The following is a 22009-nucleotide window of genomic DNA, read 5'->3' as shown; positions in this document are numbered from 1 at the left end:
TACATGTTTGCAATCAGGCCGCTTCCTGATTGAGATAAACATTTGAATACAAGGGGATGTATCTATTTAAAGGGCTCAAATTTAGAAGTTATTATTAAGTTGCCGTCCCCTGTAATCCGCCCACAGAGAACTAAAGCAAACACGGTTAATTGGCCTTTTGAATTCCGTACAGGAAATAATTAAGGACGTTGACCATGAACACATTACTGTACCATGGACTACTATTAATAAGCATATTCATTCCTGGGTTGAATGTTGAGCCATAATTTTTTTTAAAAGGGGGGGTATCATAGTTGGTGAAAAAAAGGAGTGCATGGAATTCTATAAATAGCTAATATGCTTTTTGTTAAAGGGGCAGTCCAGGATTAGAAAAACATGGCTGTTTTTTTCTATAAAGAGCTCCACACCTGACCACAGGTTGCGCTTGATATTGCAGCTTAACCCTATTAACTTCGAAGGAGCTGAGCTGCAATACCAGACGCAACCTATGAACAGATGCGGCGCTGTTTTTGGAAGTAGCCATGTTTTTCTAATCCTTTACAACCAATTTAAAAGGGAAAATGCAGAAACAAATGATATTTCATAAATACATGGCAGTAGAACACATTTGTGGCAGGGCCAGAAGAAGATGTAGAAGTAGGCGGCTGCCTAGGGTACCGTTAAAGAAGGTGTGTTAACAAAATACGCTCTGCCTTTAAATTTCTTTGTACACCAAATTGAACGCTGAGTCCAAATTGCTGAAGGTGTCCGGTTCCAATGATCACTTCCCTTTAGTGCACTGGTGAGGGAATAGCATCGGTCATAGAGGAGTTAAATGTATGATTGTCCAGCTAGAAGGAGCCAGAAGAAGGATCATGGCGTATTCTAAAACCTCTGCCTTGGTGACCTAGATAGCTTGTCAGATCCCTGATCGTCGCTGAGCTGTGACCACCACAGATTCTCTACAGCATACTTCTAATAGTTGAGTCCCAAATGTCGAGACTCTTTAAGCCCCAAAACAGCCTAGTAAAGCCTCTTTCATGCAAATGTGGGTAAACCACGTCCTTTTGAGATTCTAAATTAGACTGTCCTGTGAGAACCAGGATCGTTGACCGGTATGCTATGGAGCAGTGTATTCCAACTTGGGGCTCCTCAGATGTTTCAAAAATGAAGTTACAGAGGTGTCCTTCCTTACCTTTGCTCCTAACTCCTAACATATCCTGAGATGTCTGGCGCGAGATGACCAGCTTTGAATAAAAACATGAATTTGCAATACTGCGTCACGAGATGTCTATGCTATGTGTGGCCACGCAATATTGTATTGAATTGGTTTAATGAGAAATTGGAGTCCTTAACCAAATTCAAGCAAAAGTAACGGTGGACACATCTGGATGGACACTCTTGGGTATATATCCCTTTTAATTCATTGCCCCCCAAATGCTGATGTTTAGGAGAATGTCTGAATTTGTTTGTAATACAATGGCCAATCCTTTTAATTTGAAGTCCCACTCAAAATAAGATGATCACAACGTGTCCCACTGCTAGTAACCCCAGTGATCACCTGTAATCTATGGAGAAAACTAACAGCAAGTGTTTCATTCCCCTGCAGCACCATCGCAGGAGAAATCAAGCATTACATGGTGTTCATTGTAATCAATGAGCTGTATGTGTAATACACAGACATACTGGGTCCTCCAGAGGGAGACACTCTTTGTAGCCACTCTGAATGAGGGACCCCCTCTATTAACTCAGAATGCCCTAATAGGGTATTTTAAAAAGTTTTTGGAAAACTAGACAACCCCTTTAATTATGGTATAGGTAATTCATTTTCCTACAGCAGTCCTGGACATCAGCGCTCAGGGCTGAATTTGCTCAGTCCTTATAGCAATATTTAACTCTATTTTTCTTGACTTCGATATTTTTGTATCAGAATGCTACATAGTCCAAAAAAGTCCTGCATTGCTTGGCCCTGTGATTGCCGGACTATCTGAATCTTGTAGTATCAGTGTTTACTCTCTGCCTTTTATTCTTGAATTACGTAAGTAAATGCAGGAAACATTAGCACAGAGTAATGCTCTACTTTCGATCAAATCCAATGCTCCAGATCCTTAAGACCACCATTTCCCACCATGCCACCCCACATTTCATTATGATAGCTGAGAAATATGTATAAAGATAAACAGTCTCATCTCGGAGACACATGTCTTATGTTAGATGCTGGAAATAGTTTGGCTTTCTTGTGAATTTTCTACTATGTCCTCCTTATCCTGATGTGTCCATGTGCAATAGTGGTAGGAAGCCCCACATCCCTGCAGGGTCCTGTCTCATACAACTTCAAAGTGCTGCTAGTCCCACGACACCCCCAGAACATTCCTGGCACGGATGTGATAGTGCTTTGAAATAAAGCCATGTGGATTCCCATAGAGTAAAGAGGCACAAAAACAGCTCCACAATACTGCAGGACTTCTTATACTGCACCAGAACATAAGGTCTTCGGAATGAACATATGGAATTTTTATTTATTTTTTGCTAATATGTTCTTTGAACTTTTAAGATGTTCATGTGCATCAAAATCTAGAATTAAAGGACTTCTCCTATTTTAGACATTTACGGCATATTCAAGCAAGGTCAGCTGTTTCCTTACGACCTCATGCAGGCCAATGTATTAGTGTACCATACAATCTCTGCATGGAGACGTAATACGGCAATCATAGACGTTTTTGGGGCACTTCTGTACCACCATATGCCTCTGATTCCTTTGGGCCGTTTCACATCAGTATTCGCTTTCCGTTCAGGGGTTCCGTCGGAAAACACAGCTTACGTTTGCATCACCATTGATATCAATGGTGACGGAAACACTGCTAATGGTTTCCGTTTGTCAACGTTCGGGCAGGTTTCCATTTTTTCGACGGAATCGATAGCGTAGTCGACTGCACGGAACCCCTCAACGGAAAGTGAACGCTGATGTGCTCCATAGGACGTTAAATATATTCTAGGAGAGAATTATTCCATAGTACAGCACAACATGGAGAATTATTCGGTGCCTACAGCTCCAAAGTTCGTAGTGCAGAGCGGCAGGGACATTATTGGCCTCCATATAGCCTCCTGCTCCAGTATACATGAGACCTCACTCCTATAGACTGGAATAGAGAGAGCCATGCACATGTACAGTAACCTTGCAATTCAGTCTGCGCCTATTCAGCCGTCTCATCTGGCAGATCCATGCTCCTGACAAGAAGGGGTCCCAGAAGTGGAACCCCTTGCATATCCCAAAAATGTCTAAGATTTATTGGATACCTTGGTATGCTGCTCAAGTGATACGAAGAGGGCAAGTGCATAGCTATAGGAGGGGCAGAGATAGCAGTCACACCCGAGCCCTGGTGCCCAAACGCCTTTCTGCCACATGGCAAGGCTTTTTTTTAAATGGCCTATAGTGGGTTGGGGGCCCTGTGCTTGATTTTGCATTGGTACCAGAAGCTTCACAGGGATATGATTGAGGAGCACAAAGGACCTTAGTCCTAGGTAAGGGTGTCTAAGATGCTGGAACTTGTACAAGCCAAGAACCTGCCTGGTGCTAAAAAAAAATTTTTGCTTTACTTTTTGAATATAGGGATAAAAAAGAACTGATTATAGGAGAAGAGAACCATATCCTCTTCATCATAAATGCAAGGAATGACGGAGAAGGTGCCTACGAGGCTGAGCTCCAAGTCAGCATCCCAGCAGAAGCAGACTACGTGGGCACCGAGCGCAATATGGAGGTAATTGCAACAATCGACCATGTGACCCAAAGAGTATTGAATGAATCAAAGTCTCCGCAGGATGAAAGCAAATGGTTGCCAGCTAAACCCTTCCAGAGAGAGGCCTAAAATACACAGGGCAGACATCTGGCAGCGGAGGATGCTTAACTTAAAATATCATATCCTAGGCTTTCAAGATAACGCACGTTGTCAGCTATATCCTGTGCACTGAGAAAACATAGGATATTGTAGTTTACCGAGAGGATATTTTTGGGGTGTGTCCAATTAGACCCTTCTAAATGAGTCGACGAGACGTGGAAGATTCATCATTTGTCTTATCCTGTTTTCTTTCCTTGAATTATAATCCTGTAGATAAGAACAGCAATCGAAAAATTAGGTCCCAAAAGGATAACAGTTGTGATGATGACAAAAAAACAACAATCTTATTTTTTAATTTGGTCATTGCCCAAAGCGGTAATTTATGGAGGAACCTAGAAACTAGTGTTCAATTTCCCTGCAGCGCCACCACAGGGGAAAATACACAGTTCCCATTGAAAACTATGGGCAGTTTGTGTAATCGGGTCCTCCAGAGTGAGAGACGCTCTTTATGGCCGCTGAGACATGATCGGTTGAAGCTATAGGCCCAAAGCCTGAGGCTGCACTGCTGATATTTTTTTGGTCAGGTGCAGTGTTGTCATGGAGACATTGTGTGGATTCATATCACCCAATCAGTGTCTTCACATAAATATATGAAAATACTGCATCTGGCTGAAATCAGAAGGGGACATGTTGTGATGAGAAGCTCTCAGTAGTGAAGCCTCAGGCTTTGGGCCTGTAACTTGAAACAATCATATCTCATCATAGAAGGAAGAGATTTAAAAACTTTTATCACCTTTTTAATGTACATTTTAAACGGGTTTTAAAGGACTTTGATACCGATGACTTATCCTTAGAATAGGTCATTAATATATATTATATTGGTGGAATCCAACTCCTGGAAACCCACCCAGCAACTAATTGAAGATGCCGCAGCCCTCTGGTGTGCACTACGGCCTCTTCTTTGCATATCAGGCACAGCTCCATACATATTGTAGTGGCTGTGCCTGGTACTGCAGCTCTTTACAGCTCAGTCCCATTCAAGTGAATAAGACTAAGATGCAGTACCAGGCGCAACCACTACTGAATGTATGGAGCTGTGCTGAATGAATGGACCTCTGCCTGCTAAGCAAAGAAAATGGCCAATGCGCACACCAGAGCGCCGCAGCCCCTTCAATCAGTTGATCGGTGAGGGTTTAACAAAAAACACCCATGAATACACATTTGGAGTGATATCTGGCCTAGAGACCACATACACACTGAGCAAGTCATAGAAGTCAAGGGAAGACATAAGGTCATAAAGTAGTTCTTCATTTTCATATTTCATGGAAATTCTAAAATCGCTAGGTTTCCGAAATAAAACAAATTAGGTATTTTGTTACTTAATTCCTTAATATTTGCCTATTTAAGTGAATATTTATGTCTATAGAGTCTGCGACAACTTAATTGTGAATACAAAATGGAAAATGAGTCTCGAATGGTCGTCTGCGACCTCGGAAACCCCATGGTGGCTGGAATGAATGTAAGTAAAATGTAGATGTATTGTTGATTTTAGAAATTTTAACACTCATTCTGGGTTGAAAAAAAAATATTCTCCATCTCCAATTCTCTAGCTGGTATGAAAAAAAATCTGTATCCAATGGCTACCAATCAAATTCCAGCTTTAAATTATTTGGTGTAGGTTCAAAAATAAAAGCAGTGATCTGATTATGGGTGATACAGGCGACTTTCAGTTTAGAATAACATGGCTACTTTCTTCCAAAAACAGTGCCACACCTGTCCACAGGTTGTGTGTGGTATTGCAGCTAGGCACCATTTACTTCAATGGAGCTGAGCTGTAATACCAGAGACAACCTGCGGACAGGTGTGACACTATTTCTGGCAGCCATGTTTTTCTAATCCTGTAAAACCATTTCATGACTGAATATTATTTTCAGCCCAATAGATGGCCGTGGTGATTTTCCATTTGTAATATTTCATCCAGTTTGTAGTTTTGTCTCTGTTCACACTTGTGTTTTTTTATTTCGTTCCTTTGTTTTTGCAGTGAAATGTAGAGGAACATTTTCTTAACATTGATTTCAATGGGTTTTTCCTAATGGCAAATGCAGTTAATTGTCATAATGTGGACTCTGCTACATCCGGGAGCATTGATTTCGCGGTCAGAATAGTTTAGTCTCCTACCAGATATAAAAAATAAAAATGTCATCTTGACATTCAGATATTTTTTACCATTGAATTGAGGGGTTGTCTCGTGAGGAAAACCCCTGTCCATATGCCTTCTAATTTCAATGGCCGCCATTTAATTCTATGTCTTTCCCTGCAGCGGCAGTCACAGGGGAAATGTTTGGCTTGCCGCGGCTTCCCCCATCAAAATCTGCTGTTTGCCGGGGTGTCGAGAGCCAGACCCGACGCTCATAAAATAAAAAGGGCTGTCTTTGATGAGTCAAAGCTGACTATGGCCTCCAAAAGTTTAGACAAAGGGATGTGGCTCCTTCTGTCACCCCATCTATCGTAGGGGGCCGATGGGTTCCCATGGCAGCCTGGGGCCTAACAATAGCCCCCACGGTTTTAGAAAAATGAAGAAAAAAATCCTTAACGACGCGAACAATAAGATGATCATGTTATGTATCCGGCTCGGTGAACACTGTAAAAACTAACCCCAAAAATAATGGTGGAGTACATTTTTTTTTCCACACCCCCAATTTATTTTATTAAAAGTTATACATGTATCCAAAAATGGGGTCATAAAAATACAACTAATCCCGCAATAAACAAGCCCTCGTATAACTTCAAAAATGACAAAAAAAATTACACAAAGTAAAATCTGCCACTTAAAAGGCATGTAAAAAACTCCATGATAATTACTTTAAACTGCAGGTGTTTTTACATGCGTTTTTTGATGCAGGTCTGAGGCTGGGTTCACACGACCTATTTTCAGGCGTAAACGAGGCGTATTATGCCTCGATTTACACCTGAAAATACGTCTCCAATACGTCGGCAAACATCTGCCCATTCATTTGAATGGGTTTGCCGACGTACTATGCAGACAACCTGTCATTTACGCGTCGTCGTTTGACAGCTGTCAAAAGACGACGCGTAAAATTACAGCCTCGTCAAAAGAAGTGCAGGACACTTCTTGGGACGTTTTTGGAGCCGTTTTCTCATAGACTCCATTGAAAACAGCTCCAAAAACGGGCGAAAAAAACTGCGCGAAAACGGCGCGAAAAACGCTGCGAAAAACGTGAGTTGCTCAAATAACGTCTGAAAATCAGGTGCTGTTTTCCCTTGAAAACAGCTCCGTATTTTCAGACGTTTTTGGCTCAGCGTGTGAACATACCCTTAGGGTATGTTCACACGGCCTATTTACGGACGTAATTCGGGCGTTTTGGCCCCGAATTACGTCTGAAAATAGCGCCTCAATAGCGCTGACAAACATCTGCCCATTGAAAGCAATGGGCAGACGTTTGTCTGTTCACACGAGGCGTATATTTACGCGCCGCTGTCAAATGACGGCGCGTAACTAGACGCCCGCGTCAAAGAAGTGACCTGTCACTTCTTTGGCCGTAATTGGAGCCGCTATTCATTGACTCCAATGAATAGCAGCGCTAATTACGGCCGTAATTGACGCGGCGTTCAAGCGCCTGCACATGCCGGTACGGCTGAAATTACGGGGATGTTTTCAGGCTGAAACATCCCCGTAATTTCAGCCGTTACGGACCCCCGCCGTGTGAACATACCCTAAGTGTGAACCCGACCTTAGGGTGGTGAAAGTGTGAACCCAGCCTCCATTTTGTATCCACTCCTGTGTTTGGCTCCAAAAAGTGCATTAAACCTAAATCAGAAACGGCATGTGTGAATAAAGCCTAATTCATTCCAGGACAAGGCATTGTTGATGCGTCTGACTGCACAGCATGGCCGGTGATGCTACTTACCCTATAAAAATCCTGACCTTACAGGTTTCTGGTCTGTTTTAGCTCTCGCTTGGTCTACGATTTGTGGTCCAGAGGTTAGAAAGTTCTGACAGCATCAAATTTGATCTTTATGTGAAAAGGTAAGCCCATTTATTGTAATTCAGTACATATTTGTATGTGATGTTTATGTCCAGAACTCAATTTACTGCACACAGTTTGTCTTTTTTTTGTTAGAATATTTTTGTGGGGGCTTAAAGGGATATTTCTATTGTCAGAAAAGCCCTTGAAGCCCTACCCATATAATAATAATAATAATAATAATAATAATAATAATAATAATAATATCAACAATAATAATAATTACTAATAAATAAAAAAAATAAGAATAAAAAAAATTCTATATACTATATATAATAATTCTATAAACTTTTCAATGAACATCTGATATTTCAGAATATTTAAGAGCCTGGCACCTATCAGTGTGTTACATCCAGCATGAATAGAATTTGACAGATATTGGATTATCAAATATTCTGGATTATAAAACGTAAAATGAACTGTAACAATTTACCTGTACGGGTAGGGAACCTACTTGAACACCACCAAAAATAAAATGCTAACAAAAAATAACTCCCCCCACCCCCTTTTTTTTAGGTCATTTTTAGACGGGCCAATGATCGGTCAAACGAGCATTCATATGAACGCTCATTCCCGATCATTCTATCGGATCTTTTATGTACCATTAAGTTAAAACTCATCATCACCGTTGTCGGCAGCACATCTCCCTGTGTAAACGAGTAACGATCTCTTATCCCTATACATGAGCAATCACTGCTCCGTGTGAAAGGAGCAAACGACCACCGATCAATGAGCTGTCTCATTGATCGGTGCTCGTTTACACGGCCCACTTCGGGCCATGTAATAGGACCTTTAAGGCCCTTTTACACGGGCCAATCATCTGGTGAACAAGCGTTTATGCGAATGCTCCTTCCTGGTCATTGGTAGTAGCGATCGTTCCTCCCCCATACTTAGCGACCGTTGCTCCTTGTGAATGAAGAAAACGAGCGTCGATCGATAAGCTGAATTGTCGATCGACGCTCATTAAAAGTGGTCAAAACCGGGCGATATTAATTGGTTGTGTCTTCTGATTCTTGTCGATTCCCGTTTCTCTTGCAGTAGTGTGCCGGATGATCGTTTTGTTTTTGTGCTGGTGAGAAATGTTATATGTTATATAATATGTTATTTAGTAGTATAAAAAGACAGATTAATTTATTATTATGATGATACAGAATATGCAAATACAAGTCATGTGGTGCAATTTTTTTTCTTGACATTCTGAGGAATGTCTAGATGTCCGACCTTTACACCTAATTGTTTGGAGCGGATAAAACAATTTAGAATGTTTGAGAATTTTTCGAGATAACACAGCGTGAAATCTTATGGCAGAGCAGAAGGGAAGGAAGTGGTGACAAAGAAGGATTATTATCCCAACTTGTCAACCTTGAGGCGATCTGTCATACTATCAGCCATGTTTTTCCAGCAAGAAGCAGCCATTAATCTTCCCAGAAAATGTGCATGTTATTAATGAGGCCGACACTGTGCGGACGCACCTTGATGGTGACGCTGGGGTCAAAAGAGCAAATAGATCTCTACTATGTGGTCAGTATCGTGACCTTTTTTTTTCATATGCCTTTATGTGTCACTAACAGAAGATTTATTAGGGTGATCGCCACCCCCACCAGTGCCTGAGGTGATGTGGATTTTTCTGGAGGGGGAAGAGAAGTCAAACATCCTCCTGGAAAAATAAAAATTTCCTTCAATACACTAGATCTTGAAATCGGTTAATTCGGTATCTAAAAATTCGGAAAGTTTGATAATCGAGCATACAAAACCAGAAACAAACGATTTTGCAGAGGGAACCAATTAGAAAATTGTTCTAGAAAATTAGGGTATGTGCACACACACTAATTACGTCCGTGATTGACGGACGTATTTCGGCCGCAAGGCCCGGACCGAACACAAGGCAGGGAGCCGGGCTCCTAGCATCATACTTATGTACGATGCTAGGAGTCTCTGCCTCGCTGCAGGACAACTGTCCCGTACTGTAATCATGTTTTCAGTACGTGACAGTGGTCCTGCAGCGAGGCAGGGACTCCTAGCATCGTACATAACTATGATGCTAGGAGCCCGGCTCCCTGCACTGTGTTCGGTCCGGGACTTGCGGCCGAAATACGTCCGTCAATTACGGACGTAATTAGTGTGTGTGCACATACCCTTATTCTTTTATTTGGCCTGCCCTCCTGAATGTTCCTTAACCCTATGATTGAGTTTTATATACCTTTCTAAGATAGTCTGAAAATCCTGAATATCCGATTGTCCCCAATTTATAGGTCCGAAGGATTAAAAAAATTGACGATATATATTTTTTTATAATTTTGTGTTTCACTTTTACGTAAAGTAGAAATAGGGAAAATTTATTTTTACACAAATGTATAATTTACTGATATTCCCCAGTACAGAATCCCTGTAGAATAGGACATCAAAGTAGAAAAATGTCTAAACCGCCGCCTAAGGAGCCAACCAGAGACTAGAACAAATAAACTTTGTCTCCACAGTCAACATATAGAATTGATCTTCATAAACTGTTGAGTAACTTTGTGAAAACATTAAATTCCGTTATTATCTTGTAGTGCTCCTGAGTTACAGCCTGTATTGTACTCCAGAGCTGCATTCATAATTCTGTAGGCTCTGTATTTCTATGAAGTGAAGTCTCTATACCAGGCACGGTACAGAAATCTGATATAGGAAAAACAAACTGCTCCCATGCATTATAGGAACTCCGCAATTGTAAGGCTGGGTTCCCACGGGTTGGATACGAAAAGTACGCAGTGTATCCGACCTAGAACCTGCAGCGAATTCCACCCGAGAATACAAACCAAATTTCGTTATTATCTTGTAGTGCTCCTGAGTTACAGCCTGTATTGTACTCGAGAGCTGCATTCATAATTCTGTAGGCTTCAGAGCTGAAATGTCTTTATAATATCTCATGCCGGCTCAATGTCTGCACAGCTTACTCTATTGATTTGCTTTCTGGGAAGTGAAGTCTCTATGCCAGGCACGGTACAGAAATCAGATATAGGAAAAACAAACTGCTCCCCTGCATTATAGGAGCTCAGCTATTGTAAGGTCGGGTTCCCACGGGTCGGATACGAAAAGTGCGCGGTGTATCCGACCTAGAACCCACAGTTAATTCCACCCGAAAAACCAAGCCAAATTGTGGTGCGGTTTTGTGGGCGGAATCTCCGCTGCGGAAACCAGCGCTTGTAAGTCTATACTTACTCCGGGCCGTTGTCATGGTGACGTGTCCCTCTGTTGTCTGTGCAGTCTGGACTCCTAGGACGATGCTGCAGCACATGTGACCGCTACGGCCTGTGATTGGCTGCAGCAGTCACATGAGTTAAAACGTCATCCCAGGAGGCCGGTCTGGACGGAGAACAGAGGAAAGCGTTGTTATGACAACGGCCAGTAAGTAAGTATTCACTTTTTTATTCATTTTACACAAAAAAGGGTTTTATTATTTTTCAAATTTGCAATTTTTGCAGCGGAACTTGGCTATTTGTTGCGGGATTTACATCCCCATTGAATTCAACAAAAGATTAATGGATCCTCAGCATAAACTGACATTTAAATTCCGCACCGTAGGTCAATTTATAAACGTTTTCACTGCAGATTTTTTCCGCAGCGTGGGCATGAGATTTTTTTTTCAAATCTCGTTCACTTTGCTGCTCCTGTAAATGCTGCGGAATTTCCGCACAGAATTCTGTTGTGGACATTCCGCAGCGTTTACGTTATGTGGGAACCCGGCCTTAGGGGTGGGTCTGTCATTTAATTTGTCAACTGTTTCAAGGACAACCATCAGCATTATGATTGCATCACAAGATCAGTGTAAAATAAGTAATGCAATGTATTTACAAAGTGACTCACCTGGTTATATAGATTGTATCTGCATAGAAGATTTAAAATTATGATCAAAGGTGGACAAATCCTTTAAGAAGTCAGGACCACAGGGAATTGTGCCAATCGAACGTTCTTGTCTATGCTGGATGAATTATTTAGGGACGCAATTAGCAAGTTTAATTGTGCCCATCTAACAGGTGCTAATGTATGAGGGGCTTGTCCCTTTAAAATAATTTCCAATCATATACAAAACCATAATATTAATCATACATAGTTGGCATCCATTTATTCCAGAAATGGGCCATTTTTGGATATCCAGCATGTTCATAAACAAGGTTTGTGTACATATTTCAACAAGCTTTATTTGCATTTTTAAAAGAAACAGCACCTCCCTTGTCCATAGGCCGTGTCTGGTATTACAGCTTTGCTTTACTTAAGTGAATGCGGCTAAGTTGCAATACCAGAAACAGCCTACGGACAAGAGTGGCGCTGTTTCACTAAAAATAAAAGTCAGCCATGTTTTCCTAATATCATACAAACCCTATCATTTCTAAATACTTACCTGCAAACCTTGAATTGATAATAGGGATAGTGGAATTCCTTTAATTCCGCATTTCATAATCCAAAAAGCCTTTGAGCACAGAATTGTGATATATTGTGAAACTACAGAACCAAAGCATTGGGCAGAAATAACACAAATGATCCAATTAACGGATAAAAAAAATAAACTAAATTATCATGGATGTGTTTATAGGTTGTATCATGTTTTTGTCATTTGCAAACAATCAAATACAACCACAATGTGTGAACACAGCCCTACAAGGACGTTTTCTATACCTTTCTATGACTGACTATCCAGAATATCTGATAATCCGGCACCTATCAGGTCCTAGAAATGCTGATTGTATAATCTGATTTATGTATTTATTTTTGCAGAATCGATCCGATATTTTCCACTTCCATCTGATAACGTCCACAAATGTTTGTTTTCATATCCCCGGCATTCTTCTAGACCGCAGTCTGTGAGATGACAATGTTATTACAAATCACAGGCGATGTCCAGGAAAATGTCAGCAGAACCGTAGCGGAGCTGTTGACTCTCATGATTAACGTTGTGATGGAAAATAGAAAAATTCTGACAAGAGAGGATAGCGATCAGATCACATGACCGATCTGGCAGCTAGCGGCTCCATATAAAATCGATGTAATAAGAGGATCTGTTCTTCCATGCAATGAGGGAGTGATTATCTTGCACTGAATGATCTGAATGCGTTTATTTAAAGATTACTAATTTATTTACATGAACGAAAACAAAACTTTTATTTTTGGCCCTGGATCAGAACGCCTCAATCATGAGGTTTTTCTCAGCTCGTGAAAAGAAGTTTGGCACCGAGTCGAAAACGCAGGAAATAAGATTGACCCCTTCCTGCCCTGCGCCGTAAATGTATGGCATTAAAAGCCAGCACTTGACTCCCCGCACTGTGCATTTACGGCGCTGCGATCGCAGGGGAACAGCAATTGTGCCCACCCGATCACCTGTGATTGACAGCCACCCCCGATCCCCTCCATGTAATCCTCCGACCCTCTCTATGTAATCCTTGTGGTGCCGCGATCAGACAGGAGGGAGACTTCCTTTGCCTCAAGATCGACAGCCCCAGCGATAATCACCTGGAGGCCTAACAAAGGCCCCCAGGGCTGTCCTGAGCTGGTAATTTTTTTTGGCATACCTGAGGTGCGCCCTAATAGCTGCCTGTGCATTTTAGGTCACGTTCAATCAGCTAATATTCTGGCGTATTTTAGAGTGTAAAACGCTCATATTACGTGCTGAAATACACTTGAAATACGCCGGCAAACAGCTTCCTATTGATTTTAATGTAGTTCATATGAGGCGTATTTTTACGCTGCTGATTTAAAAAAGCTGATTTTTACTATTGACACTTTAATAAACGCTTTGAAAATACGCCTCAAAATACGCTTTAAAAACCGCTTGCAAAATCAATATTTTAAAACTGGATTTTAGATGCTGTTTTCTCCTGAAATCAGCTTCGTATTTTTCAGCCTGAGCATATGCTGTGTGAACATATCCTTATATGCTAAGGCAGAAATGCATTGGAATTTCAGTGCATTATAAGAAAAAATAGAAAAAAATGAAATGACCAAAAAGTAAAAAGTTAATTAAAGTTTTATAAAGTAATTTCTTAAAAACAAAACACGCAATAAAAATGAAGCATTAACAAATTATTTTGAGGTGTTTGCAGAACGACGAGAAAAAAATCCAAAAAAATAATGACGGAATTTGTGAAGTCAGCTTAAGAAATAAACACAAATTTTTCAAGTGCCCAAAAATTATATATGTAAAAAGAAAATACTCCTCAAAATGCAAAAAACTAGACCTCCACAGCAACGTCGGTGATAAATTAAAACGGTTATGCCTCTAGAAATGCAGGAAGGCAATAACAGAAAAATTAGCTGCGTTAAAGCAAGCTCCACTTTTTAACATCATTGTACAGTTGAAATCTGCATATAATATTGATTGATTTTAGATTATATCATGTCTTGTACTCCAGTCACACCCAAAGCTGCACCAAACTTGGGCTGATATAATGTTCTGCTACATTACACTACTGTATAATTGCTGGTCTATAAATTGCATCTGAATCACAATTTACCACAAAAAAAACATGCTCTGTGTGAAGCCCTACAATCTTAAAACTAACGGGGAAACTAATGCAGCTTTGAATGTGACTGGAGTGTAAGACAAGATATAACTAAAAATCATTATTAATTCAATTCAATGCTGTTACTAACTCATCTATGGAGTCATTTAATCTCTACTAATATCAGAATGGATTCAAAAAGGAGTATGCCGGGATGTTACATTGATCAATGTATGATCAGCTTGGATCCCACAATCAGCAGAACAAAGGGGCAAAGGTTGTGCCGGGAACTGCAGCTTAACCACGCTCAGACCCATTTACTTGAAAGGGCTGAGCTGCAGTACCAGGCACAGCCACATTTGTATTGATGTCGCCATGCCTGGTAATACAGCGAAGAGCGATCGGAGTAATCGTTGATCGGCGCTCGTTTGCTCCTGTCACACGGAGCTATGGATGGGGATGAGCGGTCGTTACTCTGATCGGTTGTACCCATACATTATTATCATGTCGGCAGCGTGTCTCCCTGTTTACACACCAAGATGTGCTGCCGACAACGATAATATTTAACTTTTTTAAAACGATACGACCAGCAGATGATAGAGCGTTTGTTCGTTCATCTGCTGATCGCTGCCCTGTTTACACAGGACAACTATCAGCAACGAGCGTTATATGAAGCCTCGTCTGCCCGATAATCGTCCTATGTAAAACCCCTAACTATCAAGAAATGAACTGTCCCTATTAAAGTTTTTCTTTTCTTTTCCAGTACTAACAAGGACAATCCCAACAGTAACTTTGTCAGTCTAGAAATTTTCATCACTGCTGTGGCCCAGGTGGAGATCAGAGGGTGAGTGTCTTTGTTTCTTTTGTGTGTTTTTCACTACAATTTTTTAGACATTTTTTTATAAACAATAAAATAAATTTCCCATTCTTTACAGAGCAGAAAGTTTTGATTCTTAGACCCCAAAGGTGTTGAAAAAATTAAAGCAGTTGTCTCAATAGGGCCACCCCTTTCCATATGCCCTATTAGAGCATTTGGATGTCATATAGTAAGTTTCCCCTATCGAGACCCCTGCTAAGAATGTGTCTCTCACTCTGGTAGACCTGACACATTACGTGGTCAGTCATTTATATGAATGGCCAGCAGATTATACCACAATGTGTAGCCCAATGGGGGTTTCAGATGAGGTGTCCAGTTTAATTTGTCTTAATAAGAACCCTTTTAATATGGATATTGTGTTTCTGGTAAGTCAAGGGGTGGGCTTAGGCTATTTAGCTCAGTTCTAGATCATCCCTTGATAGGCACAAAATTTAAGTTGAAAGCTGCATTATCACAACCGTACTGCCACTGTGGACCACCGATGTCAGTGACAACTTTTGCTGTATATTGATGGAGTCAAAACCTGTTTCTTTGAAGGAGTTATCTGGGTAAACTAAAATAATGATGGGATCCTGCGTAGAATAAAAAAAAAGAAACTACTTAAAAATTAATATCAATTAAATATTTTTTGGCTGTCCCTGCTTCTGTTATTCATAGTGACATTCTACCAGCAGTCAAAAGTGGAGACAGCATTTCATGTTGTACACAGCAATGAGGAGGGATGAGGCTCAGGCTAGAAGAATTTAGATTTGACACTTTGCTAAAAACCCTTATGGTCCCAAGTTTTTTGAATGACAGACAGTATTTAGGGGTGATTGTTGACCCCATTGCCATACTTATGCATTGTCCTGATTGTATGTTCCTGAAATGCATATGCATTTGTACATACTGTTCTGGTGGAACAACCCATTAAGTGCGTATGCACATAGTGATATTATAAATCTATGTTGGGAATCTCTGAGAAAAAATTGTGACATATGCCAAAACATGCTGTATTATGAATGGGATGCAATGCTAAGGGAGAATACTGTTCCTCATGGAGGCAGAACACAAAGTGCCTACAGGAGCATATTATGGACCCATAACACTGCACATTGCAATGCCGTGTGCATAGACTGAAATAGTTTCCATCTAAAATTATGAACAGTTTTAAAGACTATGTCCACCAATGCAACAATAATTGTTCCAATCCATCTAAAATGAAAAATAAATCAACTTCCTTAAAAGTCTTAATCAAAAAGTCTTCTATCGTTTTGTGTTTACAGCTGTTATGCAGAGCTGTATCGACTGATCCTTTAGTCATATTGCCATCCATTGGTCGCCCACTTCTTGCTAACTTACCAAATGTATATTAGTAAGAAGTAGGAGACAGATGGACAGGATTATGACTGTCGGATCAGACTACACAGGGTTTGTTTGTAGTCTGTTACCATGGAGACATATAGGTTTTCCTATGAGCTGCATGCACAAAACCATAGGGTATTTTGATTTAAGACTATTAACAATTTTTTTTCCATTTTAGATACATCTGAACAATATAAAAAAAAAATTCACAAAGGTGGAACTTCCCTTTAAATAACATGCACAATGGTTGATATGACCCATGGCATCCGGACCCTATAACAAGCCTATTTTTTTTTTTTTTTCAAATAAAAAATTTAACAAGACTTCATACAGTATGAAGACCTATAGAGGAGCAAATCCTTTAAAACGGAGGTCTGAAGTTAATGTTTACCTTTAGTGATCATACAAGTCGGGGGAAATTGTAGTCTCCATCCTGTGATAGCATATCCAGGCTGCTGAAATATGCTGCGTCTGCTTTTTTTCCTTTCTCAGTGCGCTGCCAGAGCCTTGGACTTTGGTGACCTCCAGAAACGTGTAGCAAATCTAGACAACATGTGCTGACAACACTTACAGTAAAATGAAACAGGTTCTTTGTTCCCTGGAGGAGGATAAAATTGGAGACTTCTTCAAGAGACCAATGGAGAAATAAAGCACTTAAAAAGAATACAATAGTTGGCTACTAGGACTCGTATTACTTCTCGGACATCTTTATAAAATACGGCTTTACCGCATGGCGTCCGTTGCGATCTAATGAATACTCCAGGCCTAGTCACCATCATGTGGGATCTGGTCCTCTGGTTAGTGTAGTAACATCAACGAGGGAGGAAATAAGTGATTAGGGATAACCATCTACAGTTGTGTAAACTGCGGGATAAAGAGGGTTTCTCAAGATTTTGCCAATGGACGGTAATTTTAAGTTCAGAGTCCGTCTTAGATTTTTTGCAGAATTCCCCCAATTTATCTTGTATCTGGGAACCTATTTGATGTCAGTGATTACGCTAAATGGTTATCTGTCTTTTGTTTTTACATTGGATGAGACAGGATAGACATTGAAACACTTTCTATGTATGAAAGGATTTTTTTTTTATATGTCATAATGAATAGGATCAATTACAAAGAGCTATGGTTTCTATATCGTGCGCTGATGAGGACCAGCAAGCCTGAAACAGCTGGATGCAAGTTGGAAGTAATACACGGTTCCATACTTATAGTTGGTATCTATGCCCTACACTGGCAGTTCTGGTTACATAGTGAGCGACAGGGGGGGAAAAAATTGCATGGCTCTGCCCACTAACGTAAATTGGGGGAAATGATTTTGTCAGTGGGGGGGGGGACTTGTGATATCAGCATATTAAGGAGGCAATGTATACATTAAATAGGTAGTACTGATATCAATCTGTATGTTTTAGAAGAGCAGGTGTGACCACTACCGAATAGAACAAAATATGTCCAATAAGCCCATTATGTCCTGACAAATAACATTTTGGTTGAATATTCTGTACATATTGATTTCTTATTACATCTTTATGGCAATTGGGGAACATTTTTTGTGATACTGACCTCTTAATCGCCTGTATAGACATAGAATTAAAGGGGTTGTCCAGAATCACCAGAAAATGTGCAAGGGGGGAAAATGTCATCAAATGAAAGAAAAGAAAAAGCATAAGGCTGGCTATACATGTTAGATAGCTGTCAATTGAACGCTCGTTCAGCCGACAGCTATTCCTCCCGACTCCCCCATACACGTACCTGCTCAGCTCGGCCAGGCATTCATGTGTTCTCATGGAGAAAGCTGCTGCCGGGTTGGGCCGACATAAATTTAATGTGTATAGTCACCTTAATTTACCTGCTCCAGTGCTTCCTGCCAATCTGTGTTAATTGGTTTGCAGCGATGATGTCACGTCGACACACGTGACCTCTGCAGCCACTGCTAAGGTCAGTGATTGGCTGCAGCGGTCACGGGTGTCAACGTGACGTTATTGCTGCAAAACAATTAACAGAGACCGGAGTGGCAGCGCTGGAGAAACGGGGGATTTAACAGGTAAGTTATGCTTCTTTTACTATTTCATGGCATTCTCCCCATGGCCAGGGTTGCCAACTGTCCATAAATTCCTGGACAGTCTGTAAAAATAAGGGTCTTTTTTCCAGTGTCCGTAAAAAAAATGGATGCGTCCGTGATATTTTTAAAGTTAAATGAGTTTTTGACTATTATTGGGATTGTAATTATCATTGGTTTAGAGGTCACAGTAGATGCTGCTAATGTGTTCATATCACTATTATAAGCTATAGACATATATTACTGTAGTTTTCCAAATTGTTCGTAAAAAATGTTTACTGTCCGTGATTTTTGGATAAGTTGTCCTGAAAAAAAAAACATATCAGGTTGGCAACCTTGCCCATGACCCGTTTTTTGGCGATTTTTACCCATTTACAATTCTGACTTCCTACATCCACCACTAGGGGAAGATTAGGAGTTTACTGCATACTGCTCTTATTGAGTTCTCTGTATGAACTAGAAGTGCCCTTCATATTTTCCCTGGATGATCTAGATCCCTTTATCTGCTGTGAATATTATATTTTTAAATTATTGAGCAAAGTAGGAAACTCTTGCCATTTGAGTAAGATAGACAATGGGATTCGGAGAATGTGGGCATGTAGTTGAGTGACCGTAACTTACGTTGGTTTTTGTTCTACTATAGGCAGCCCTAAAAATAAGTTATATGCCCTTCTATATTCATTCTTATTTATTATTCTTGCAGAGTTTCTCTTCCCCCTCAAATCGTCCTACCCATTAATAACTGGCAACCTAAGGAAAAACCTACCGAAGAAGTGGAAATCGGACCCTTAGTTCAACACATCTACGAGGTATAACTCTTCTTACTAAGCTACAGGAAACTTAAAAGTATGTGCACTTTTGCAACCAATGTTTTTATTGCTCCGATGCATCTAAATGTAAAAAAATCTTCTACATTTTGAATATACAGTGCCTCTGCAAATCTATGTGTTTCTATGGTTACAGACTACAAGCAAACCCTGTGTGTAGTCTGATCCTACAGTCACGCGTTACTCCAGACCCTCTTCTTCCTAATCTACAGAGAGTAGAAGAGAGGGCAAAGGGAGTGAAGTAACACATGGCTACAGGATCAGACTACACACAGGGTTTGTTTGTTTGTTGTCTGTAACCATGGAGACACATTGGCCTGCATAGGAGCTGTATTATAAATGTTTTTACTTTAGATGCAATGGAGCTATACAAAAATAGTTACAAAATTGCACATAGCTTTTAAAGGGATTTTTCTAAAATTTCAGACTTATGACGTGTCAATTAGACATGACAAAAAAGTGAAATTGCTAGTGTCTAAACAATCTCAGGACCGACGTAGTATCTGTCCCTATTTTTAACGGAGCGGTGGCCACTGACACAGACAAAGTCCTCCTCAATGGATATGTATAAGAGCCACAACAGTCCTGCAAAATATAAAATGGACTATAAAAAAAATACATTTAATGAATTTACTTTTTCCTCTTTTGTTTTAAGCTTCATAACATTGGACCAAGTACGGTTGGTGAAACACACCTTACTGTGGAATGGCCTGTACAGAATAGAGAAGAGTTCCTCCTTTATATATTTCACATCGAGACAGAGGGACCCTTACAGTGCCAGCCGAGCAGCGCAATTAACACTTTAAAAATTAAGGTATGTTATATACATATATTCATTACTGGATGAAGCTTAAAGGGGTTGTCTCAACCAGAAAAACTATTTTTAAAAGGTAGCCTCTCCGGTTATTAGCTGATTGCTTATATCCGATTCCTGGAACCTGCATCCAGCCATATATTTTCCCTGCAGTGGCCATTGCAGGTGAAATGCGGTATTGCATGATACTCATTCAAACTAATAGGAACTAATTGTAACCCATGACCTGGCCGAGTCCTCCAGAGCAGGAGCGGCTTCTATGCTACTTTTTGCTTTTGCTAATAGATAAGGGTCTCAAATTGGAGGTACATTCTTTACAAAGGTCGTAATTCATCATAATTTGTGTCCATTAGATTAGGAAATGATTCTAACACTTGTCCTGAATATGTATGATCATTCCCTTTAAATAGGGCATTTCTGACATTCAGCAGTTTCCCGTAGAGAGAGGGTTCATGAACTCTTCTCGCCGCATACCACCTGGATAATCTGGGCTGCTCACTGATTGGATGTACAGGGCTGTCAATTTACCTTGATTTCTCTACAGGGATTAGGATTTTGCCATTCGCAGCTTTCTGGATGCGGTTCCTTCCCTACACGGTCCTATTTGTCACTGGTGTCTGTGTTTTTCATACATCAGACATCCTATTAGAAATATGGCTTTGCCACTTGTAGGATTTATGAGATAATATCCTTCTTTTTTCTATCCCATATGGGCTGCACATGTGGGGTTTCCTTCTAATCCCAGCGAAGGGTAATTCCTTTGCTGCTTACAGCCGTTTGTTCATTTCCCTCATACTTTTCATCTTTTATTGAAGTCACACTAATTGAATAGTCCCAGAAACTGCGTGTTCCTTTCTTCCAGAACATAAGAATGAATTGTTTATAGGATACAGGGCTGATTTACTAACATTTAATAAGTCAAATTAAAAAGACGAGAATTGGAAATACAAGAGCACTATGTAATAATGTATTTGTTTATATATGTAGGGCGGCACAGTCATTCATTGAGCAGCTGAAATAAGAAAATTTGGTTGTGAGCCCCATAGAGAACGGGATATGAGTCCAGGGGATAGGAGTCCGTGGTCTGTACAACACTGCAGAATACTCCCCCACCATATACTATATATTGCATATGTATTTTTTTTTTTTATAGAAATAAAGAAATAATTATTATTTAGAATCATATGATGACGATTATTATAATGATAATGATCATCATCGCTCATCCATAAGAAACTTCTCGGCGTCCACGCCGCTCTTTTCCTTCTAATTCGGTGTCTGCTTTCTTCAAGGGTCAGCGTGCGTCCCAAATCATTTTCTCCTAGACAACCTGGGTATAGAGGGACATCCCCTTCCATCACAATTGGCCAGAGCAATTTGGTTCCTAGCATTCCTCAGTAATCCTAGTATATCCCTACTATCTTGTTTCTGATTCCCATGTATTGACTTTTGCCTGTTTTCTGACCATCTGTGCCTGCCGCCTTCCCTGTCCATTTGCTACGTCTGCCGTGATGATCCTCTGCCGCCAGCCTTGACCATTTTCTACATTTATCATGAAGAACCTCTGCCGCCAGCCCTGACCTCTTGCTCACTGGATCACTCTGCACCTGTTATGTCACCAAGGCTGACTACTCTGGGAGTAACCCCAAGTGAAATCCCTTGGTGACAAGGTGGGTTCACACCGCCCCCTGATGGCCCAGTAACAATCAAATTCCACGCGTTCCGTGACAGAGGACCGTAATTCTTCCGATTTA

General features: G+C 40.5%; 1 protein-coding gene across 1 annotated transcript in view; it reads left to right on the top strand.

Moving 5' to 3' along the window:
• Positions 1–22009, top strand: part of ITGA8 (integrin subunit alpha 8) — a 157711-nt gene that overhangs the window by 111195 nt on the left and 24507 nt on the right. The window contains exons 20-25 of the mRNA XM_075827657.1: positions 3590–3737; positions 5242–5334; positions 7787–7863; positions 15101–15181; positions 19318–19423; positions 20097–20255. Coding sequence (XP_075683772.1) covers positions 3590–3737; positions 5242–5334; positions 7787–7863; positions 15101–15181; positions 19318–19423; positions 20097–20255 — 664 coding nt within the window. The remainder of the gene's footprint in view (positions 1–3589; positions 3738–5241; positions 5335–7786; positions 7864–15100; positions 15182–19317; positions 19424–20096; positions 20256–22009) is intronic.

Source organism: Rhinoderma darwinii, chromosome 5 (assembly GCF_050947455.1).
Source record: "Rhinoderma darwinii isolate aRhiDar2 chromosome 5, aRhiDar2.hap1, whole genome shotgun sequence".
Lineage (NCBI taxonomy): Eukaryota > Metazoa > Chordata > Amphibia > Anura > Rhinodermatidae > Rhinoderma > Rhinoderma darwinii.
This window is presented reverse-complemented; position numbering and strand designations above follow the sequence as displayed.